We start from the raw sequence: 8,858 nt of genomic DNA, 5'->3' as shown, positions 1-8,858 counted from the left end.
AGGGTTGAACAGGCCAATGAATTAGCCCAGTGAAATTTGTTTCCAAACAAGTAAGGCTTCAATTCTGCATCTACCTACTTGGGGACTTATGAGTAGATGTGCATAGGACTCAGCTGTGCATAAATGGCTTACACTGCATATACATAACTCTACTAGGTTAAAGTAAAAGAGCATCGTGAGAGTCAGCGAGGGCGAAACCAGTGGGATATAGAGGATTAATATGACTGGGACTAAGGTCATCACCGGTTTGAACGCCACTGCTCCCGTTCAGCAGGTGCGTGAATTGTGAAGTAGTCCTGTTGTGATGTCATAGAACAATAGGGTTGCAAAAAGGAGCTTCTCGATTTAATGAACTTTCACCTAGCAAGCAGGCCATTGGTCGGTCTAGCTCGATATTGTAGCTCAATATTGTCTGCACTAACCGGCAGCGGCTCTCAAACAGGGTGCATTCCCACCTTACCGGAAGATGCCGAGAGCTGAACCTAGGACAAAGTATGTGATCTGAAACTAATATATTACCCTTCCTCGATTACTCTGCAATGTAGAATGTAATGGCATTTCTGGAGTAGAAGGTGTGAGAAACCCCTTAGTAAACGTGTTCCTGAAATGTCTGTGCTGATGTATTTCAGACCGAGGCATTTGCGAGGAATTGCGCTGACCTCGTATTATCATTACTTATTATTAATAGCGAACCATCGGTGCAGACGCGCTTTATTATTTGACCAGCGGAGGGATCCTGCTGAGGGGCAAATCATTCCCTGAAGCAAGTCTCCTCGAGACGTTATACCGTTTCCTGTAAAGACGCACCTCAACAAAAGTTGTTGCTTTTAAAACTTTTTTTATTTGTTCTTTCTCTCTCTCAAAAAAAAGTTACATAAACAATGGCAGCTGAATTTGTTAAAAAATAAACGGATCGTGTAAAAAGTCGTTTGGTTTAAAAAAAAGATAAAACAGAACCAGTAGCAAACATCCAGTAATAAATAAACAACCTGTCGCTAAAACATCACAAAAGCAAATGGAATGGACATAAATGTTTGACACAACAAACAAAAATGGTAGTTTCCCGCGTTCCCCTCCCCCCCCATGCTGTTTGCAAATGAGTTTAATAATGACGATTAGAGACATGGCTGAGTTCGACCTTGGTATATTAATCCAATTGGCAGTGAGTCGCTTTTCTTTTGGAGCCGCGTCTCTCAGTCTCCACTCCCGGCGGCTTATAAAGTGCTTGCGCCAAATCCCACCTACAGAAGACGCCAACATTCGGTTTGTATGAACGTTGAGGAAAAGCTAAGCAGGATACAAACAAAAATCCGCTCCCCCTATTTACAGCCCGGGAAGAAAGGGATACCCACGAACGCTGCCCTCTCCACCGGTCCTCCTCGTTTGCACTCAGAATTTGTACAGCGACTCTCTTATTCGGGATGCTTTGCAAGCGGCCAGGTTGCAAGGAAAGGTACTTGGCTTTTCGCTAGCAAAAGCCAAACACCCCTTGGGCTGACGGGGACACCGGGGCGGATGGCTAGAAGGCAGGTCCGCCTAGGGACCCCTCGCTCCGGAGGAATTCCAAGGAGGGCGCTTGATCCCAAGCGAACTCTATTGGAAGGAAGGCTGTAGTCATGAGCGCACTGGAGCCCCACTGAACACGCTGAGGGACTGCTTATGTAACTAAGCGCGGAAGTGGATTGATTTACATCAAGGGGGATTCCTTGCAAGTACACGTAGCGAGGACAAAACAGCCCTGCGTTTGGGAAGGCGGAGGAGCGCACACAAAGTCGGTGGACCCAAAAGAACCAACAACCAAACTCAGACCACTAGTATAGCCACAATCTTCAGGCTCCCCAGGGAAGCTTGTGGGACGGATGCAGCGAGGACTACGACCTCGAAGCTGTGCCCAATTCTATCAGCTGAAGTCACTTCAAAGCGAAAGGCTAATTTGCCGTCTAGTTCAGATGAAGGGTTGCAATGAAACTGAATGGAGCCTTGTTGATTGTAATGAGAGTCACAAGCACACTTCGTGGCAGTATTAAAAAGAACAATTAACATGTACTTCCGAGCAATTGTGCTTAGAATGAAGCTGAATGAGATCTATATCCAAACGTCAAAGGACAGAGTTCTCGCAGCTCCGACCCTAAATGCATTTACCTGGAATTGTTTAGTTGATCTCAGTTGATATACTTCCAAGAAACGATGGCTAGGCTTTCAAATGGGACAGCTCATTCCTCTGCATTACTACTGAGAAATAAGCCCCGCTGAGTTCATTTTGGGTTACTCTCAGGCAAGTTGCTGTAACGTTACAGACTATGTCTACTTGGAAGTAAGCGTCGTTGAGGTCAACGGGCTTTACTTGCACGTACAGTGGTACCTCGGGTTAAGAACTTAATTTGTTCTGGAGGTCCGTTCTTAACCTGAAACTGTCCTTAAGCTGAGGTACCACTTTAGCTAATGGGGCCTCCCGCTGCCACCGCGCGATTTCTGTTCTCATCCTGAAGCAAAGTTCTTAACCCGAGGTACTATTTCTGGGTGACGTGAATGTCATCTGGAGACCGAAACTTACTAGGGAGCGATCCCAAGTGAACGCTTTGGAGTTTACATCCGAGGAACCCTCGAGGAGCTGTCCCCAAAAGCAGTGCTTAATTTAGGATGGGTACAGTCCATTGTCCCAGAATCTGCAATCCGGAATCTGTTTTACTCTCTCTGGTGAAGTATATGCAACTGATTCCAGCAGGAAAGGGGAAGCCAAATTTTAAAACTAGAAAAACAAACCAGGTTACATTCAGTACCAATATCGGCTTCTAGAAAATCGCTTAAAAGCTAAGATTCGAAGCACAGTTGCTTGGAAGAAAGCCTCCTTTGCTTGCTTGCGAGAACAGCAACCACAGTGCTTTACGAATAGAGTTCAAGAGAAATCATGGTTCAAAAGCTTTCCCTACCGTTCTAGACCTGCGCAGGGTAAATGGCTACTTCTAGAAAGAGAAGTTAAGGAGAGTCCCCCCCGCAGGTTTCCAAAGCTTTCTAAGGCTGGCGAGGTGAGTCCGTCAGAGCCTGCGACACGCGTCTGTTTGCCCCCACATGCCCAGGATCCTGCCCTGTTCACGCCAGCAACGTCTTTCACAAGCCGTCTGACAAGCAGTCCTCCCCCCGCATCCCCGGTCAGCTTCAGGGTCGGCTTGACTGGCAGCCGCCGATCTCACCTATCCCTCCCTGCCCGACTGACGCGCGCCTAGCTGGCCTCGTCAGAGTCACTGTAATGGGATCGGGGCGAGAACTCCCCATCGCTGCGATGGGCCGGCGGCGAGGGTTTCCTCCGCTCCTGCTGGGGCTGGCCCGACGGCGGCAGGAGCTGCGCCGGCGAGGGGGCTTTCTGCCCCAACTCCGTGAACGAGGGGAAATGCAGCGGGTCCAGTTGCACCGAGAAGCCGCCTCCTCCTCCTGCCCCGCCCCCAGCCGGCTGCTCTTGGGGAAAACGCGTCCGGCAGTGTCCCGAGGCCTGGGACCTTGGCTGCTGCTGCAGAGCGCCCCCTACAGGCGGGGTGCAGGGCGCGCGCTCGTAAGTCTGGCTGGCGGGGGCGCCGTCGGCTGGAGGTGGGCTGTGCAGCAGCTCGGCCAGCGCGCTGATGTAGATCTGCGCCATCTGCAGCGTCTCGTACTTGGAGAGCTTCTTGTCGTTGTTGAAGGAGGGGATGACATTGCGCAGCTGGTCGAAGGCGTGGTTCAGCCCGTGCATCCGCCGCCGCTCGCGGGCGTTGGCCGCCAGGCGCCTCTGCTTCTGCACGCCGCTCACCTGAGGGCCCTGGCGGAGCAGACCCCCTCCGCCGACGGGGCAGGGCGCGCGGGGCCGCGGAGCCTGCGCGTCGCCAGGGGTGCCGCCTGCCTGGTGGTGGTGGCGACGGTGGTGCTCCTGCAGCGCGCACAGCTTCCCCGACCCGCCGCTCCGGCTCCGGCTGCCGCCGCCCAAGTGCTCGGCCGCGCCTGCCTCCAAAAGCTCCTCGTCGTCCTCGTCCTCCTCCTCGTCGTCTTCTTCCTCATCGTCCCCCTCAGCTGCTCCTGACAGCAGGTACCTGGGCGACGAGGTGGCCCGGCCTGGGCAGCAGATGCCCAGCCAGGCTGAGGAGAAGCCGCGACTTGCCGCCGTCGCCTCCTGTCCCAGCAGAAGGCTGTCTTCCAGTGGCTGCTGCTGGGAGCCCAAATCCCTGCCGCCTTCGCCCCACTCGCTGGGCGCAGCCACGGCGCGCAGGTGGCTCATAGTGTCTGCGAGGGTTACCTCAGCGCGAGAAGTCGCCGCCGTCTGACCTGCTGCACGCGCCCTTTGCGCTCTCCCCCTCAGCCCGGGACGAACAGCAAGTGCTTCAGGAGCCCTGTCTAACCCTGCGACGCGCGCTCATACATAAGGGAGGAGGGAGGAAAATAATAATAGTAATAATAAAGCACACATATACAGACACACGGCCCGCCAACAACTAGGCTTCTCCGGTTGCGGAGGGCGCTGCGCCCCCTTTAAAAAGCGGCACGCGCCGGGGTCCCCCACCCTCTCCACCTCCTCCTTCCCCGCACACACCCCTCCTCGGCGCCCCACCCTCCACCTCCCGCCCTCCTCGCGCCAGTCGCGTGTCGGCTCAGCCATTGGAGCGCGCGGGGCCTTGTCGCGTGCGGGCAGCCAATGGGCTAAAGCGTGAAGGTTGGGTGTTTGTTTGGGCTTTCTTTCTGTCTTTCTGTCTTTCTTTCTTTTGGCCAGCGCCGGAGTAGAAGGCGCGGGCAAGGGAGCAGGAGGAGGACGGAGAGACAGAAGGAAACAAAAAGTTGATATACAAAGGACGGAATACCTGAGTGTCTCTAAGTAACAGTTGCTGTCCCGCCAACAATAAGGCGCGCGTTTTTATAGCAGGCAGGGTATTGCTTGTGCGTGCGTGTGAGGGAGAAATTGAGGGAATGGCTGAGCAGGAGTTACATATACCTGCAGTCACGCGGCACCCCGGGAGTGTGTGTGAGGTAAAAGTGTGCCAACTTGTGAGGAAGGGGAAGGCAAGCGGGAGGACGCGTGCCTAGAAAGGGGTCCGTGCGAGCGCAGATTTCCTGGGTCGCCTAAACTGGCTGGGACGTGGTTTTTGGACGCCCGCTGGGGACCCTGCACCTCAGAGCTCTCTGAAACCACGAACTGCCTTTGGTTTTGCAACGCCATTGAAGCGGCGCTTCTCCCATTGCCTTCGAGGGGAAGAAAGGGGGATACCCCTCGAAACCCCCTTCAAAGGCATTGGAATTGCAGTCAGGAAAGGTGGGCGAGTCACCTTCAACTCGAGACGCCCTTTTTTTTGGAGAGGATTTACGCCCCAAAGTCATGGGTAGATCTTGTTGGTTTTTTTCTTTTTCTTTTGGCGCCGGATTGGTCCAGCCTCTGAAGGTGTGAGGAAAAACTTCCTCGCAAGCGCAGAGTCGGCTTTGCCAGAAAGAAGCCTTCGGCTCGGAGGCAGCTGGTGGCGGCTTCTTCGCCGGGCAGCGCGCGAGTGGTGCGCCCTCGGGAAAGGCTGCGCTTTGCAGGACGGAGCCGAGGCGCGTGCGGGAAACTGAGCGCCCCCCGGGGACTAAATCGAGCTCTCTGGGCATCTCGGCGGCCAGCTGGCTTGGGCAAGCGGCGGAGCTCGCTAGACGCGCAAATCGAGAGAGGAAACCGAGGTCGAGATGGCACTGAAGCTCAGCCCACACAGAGATAGAAGAAGGTCGCTCCTGGCTCGCCTCTGCGCGGGGTCACCAGGGCATTTTGCGCGCGCTTAGAAAGCGCAATTGGCTACAGTGGGGCTTACTTCTCAGTAAACACGAAGAGGTTTATGGTGCACTGTTGGCCCACACAGTTGTTCAGGAACACTGCCGAGTGTCTACAGCTCTGAATGGTTGTGCTTTATAGGTCTGCTAATCCTGGGTGCTCCCTCAAGGGGACGTCGAACAAGAGGGATGTACACGAACGGATTCTAAACTTATAAAGATCCCTTCGAAATCAGTAGTATTAACATCTCCGGCATTTTGGAGTTTAGATAATTTGCAGTATTGCTGTAGTATTTTGGCTCTGGGTGGGTGTGCTCTAGGTCAGCGGAGATGTCTTCATTCCCCAAATCAATGCTATTTTTAAATTATATCTTCCAAGAGGGGTGAGCTGAGGAGATAGTGTCAGGATCCAACCACCTGAGGGAGTAAACCCTGCTTGGGGTAATACCTGCAACCCATCTCATGCACCTATCAGCCTGTCAACTGAGCCATCAAGGTGAGGCAAAAGGTTTGAACCAAAGTACCCTCTAGGGTTTCCCCCCCAGACAGGATAAAAAAAAAATTTGGTACAGAGAAACACACACAAATGCAGTAGCTATTTGTGGTCCTCTTAGGAGATTATAGTCCTTGGTAGAAATGAGGCATTCAGGAGAGTGGAGCACTGCCTTTCATTACACTGGGATGCACTCCTGAGTCCTGCTTAATTATCTTGATATATCAGAAGGCCCATGCATGTAAGCATTGCTTACAAGAATACCAGAAATTAGCACATTCAAGGTCAGGTCTGCACAACATAAGGCTTGTAAGGTAGACTGGTTGCAGCCCTCTGAAGAAGTTCCAGGTATCCACCATTTGACCTATTTTCCAACTTCTTTTGTGATTACTTCAACAGAGGGCCTCTCAACTCCAGCAGACGTGAGGATGGGAGAATGCTTGCATCCGTGGTCCTGCATTCATATTCTATGGTCTGGAGTTGATTTCAAATTCACCCCAAGATTGTGAAGTGCCTAACAGCATGCTAAGATTGGAAATTGTGGGAAGAGAAAGTTTGTCCCAGCCTAGGAGGAAACAGGAAGTTCCGACTGGCCGGTCCAAACATGTCCATTCTAGGAATGTTGTATTTGACTGCTCTGTGTTTCACATTCCAGAGAAATCCTATACCAGTACAGTGGTACCTCGGGTTAAGTACTTAATTCGTTCCAGAGGTCCATTCTTAACCTGAAACTGTTCCTAACCTGAAGCACCACTTTAGCTAATGGGGCCTCCCGTTGCTGCCGTGCCGCCAGAGCACGATTTCTGTTCTCATCCTGAAGCAAAGTTCTTAACCCGAGGTACTATTTCTGGGTTAGTAGAGTCTGTAATTTGAAGCGTATGTAACCTGAGGTACCACTGTACAGTAGCTGACAGTGGTATTGTCTAGCTACAGCTTCCTAAAGCACAGGACATGGGGCACAGGCCTAATGTTTGATGGAAGCCTTAGTGCAATAGTTCACAATTCTCAGTTCAGAAGTTCACAGATCTGAGGGCTACGTTTACATAATTATTAACAGGGAAGACATTACTTCTGTATTTACTATCAGATAATGTATTTGCAATAGTGCTTTCTTTTGAACCTTTTCTTCCTGGTCTTGTAGAATCCTCTCTTTTACTCTGGGTCCTGGATCTTCTGCCCTCCCCCCTCTTAAACCCCCCACCCTCTAGAAATGTTTTTACTTTGCTTACAAGATGAAGGCTTTCCTTCTGAAAATCACCATAGATTTGATTACATATAAATAGTACCTGCAATCTTGTGTCATGGTTCAGTGCCCTGAGTTCTTTTTAAGGGTCTAGCAACATCTCTGTTGCCTGCTTAGTAATGCTGAACCAGTGATAGGTGAATTTACCTTGGCTTGATTTAGAATTGGCTTGGTAATTACAAGCTTTCTTGGTGAGAGTTCAGGAAAAACCCCCTCAATCATTTCACACAAGTTTTCTGCTGGTTCTTAACATTGGCACATGGATGCTGATAGTGCCCCCCCATATTGTATTGCCCCTACAGTTCCCAGCCTTAGCTCTGGCATGGAGCCACTATACAACCAGCAAAAAAGAGAGAATTTTAGAAGGGAATGGGACCAAACAATCACATGAGGTATTTGCCAAGAACATGAGCACTGGCTCAAATAGAAGAGATACTCGCCAAATGAAAGATTGCATGGTTGAGCAGTCTAGTTATTTAACTAACAGCAATCCATGGGTATTTAAGTGAAAGTAAGAGGTTTACCATTAGAGAACTATTTGCACTTCTTTCATTCGGTGCCCAGCCTAATGGATACTAACAGAGCATGACTGGGATTCTATTTTATATTCAAATTTGGAAAATGATTTATTGGGTAAATGGTACTCAGTTTGGAATACACCTGATTATGAGCTGCAGAGATTCATATTTTGAACCAAGTAATCATGGACCTCAGTGACACATTTATTTGTTTGTTGAATTTATATACCACCCTATACCCAGAGGTCTCAGGGTGGTTCACAAAACAAGATCAACATATAAAACCACAATATATATAATCAAAATAAAATCAACAACCCAATAACTCCCCCCCCCCAAAGAACCACATTTTAAAAGGTCATAGGATGTCAATCAAATCAAAGGCCTGGTTAAAAAGGAACGTTTTTGCCTGGCACCTAAAGGTGTATAAATGAAGGTGCCAGGCGAACTTCCCTGGGGAGAGCATTCCACAGATGGGGAGCCACTGTAGAGAAGGCCCGTTCTTGTGTTGACACCCTTCGGACCTCTTGAGGAGGAGGCATATGATGGAGGACCTCAGAAGATGATCTCAGGATCCGAGTAGGTTCATATGGAAAGAGGCAGTCCTTGAGGTATTGCAGTCCTGAGCAGTTTAAGACTTTACAGGTCAAAACCAGCACTTTAAATTGGGAGTGGAAACTAATTGGTAGCCAGTGCAGTCGGACCAGGATCAGTGTAATATGTTGCTCCGGTGAACCATCTTCAGAGGCAGCCCTACGTATAACACATTGCAGTAATATAACCTTGAGGTTACAAGACCATAGACAACAGTAGTTGTCCAGATAGGGGTGTAGCTGGGCCACCAGTTGAA

General features: G+C 50.5%; 1 protein-coding gene across 1 annotated transcript; it reads right to left on the bottom strand.

Moving 5' to 3' along the window:
* Positions 1-825: 825 nt before the first annotated feature.
* On the bottom strand, positions 826-4,495 carry ATOH1 (atonal bHLH transcription factor 1). The gene has a single exon (XM_028744972.2). It carries the CDS (start codon positions 4,241-4,243, stop codon positions 3,221-3,223), a length of 1,023 nt encoding a protein of 340 aa, XP_028600805.2. The 5' UTR covers positions 4,244-4,495; the 3' UTR covers positions 826-3,220.
* Between the last annotated feature and the right edge of the window lie 4,363 nt (positions 4,496-8,858).

This window comes from Podarcis muralis, chromosome 9 (assembly GCF_964188315.1).
Source record: "Podarcis muralis chromosome 9, rPodMur119.hap1.1, whole genome shotgun sequence".
NCBI lineage: Eukaryota > Metazoa > Chordata > Lepidosauria > Squamata > Lacertidae > Podarcis > Podarcis muralis.
This window is presented reverse-complemented; position numbering and strand designations above follow the sequence as displayed.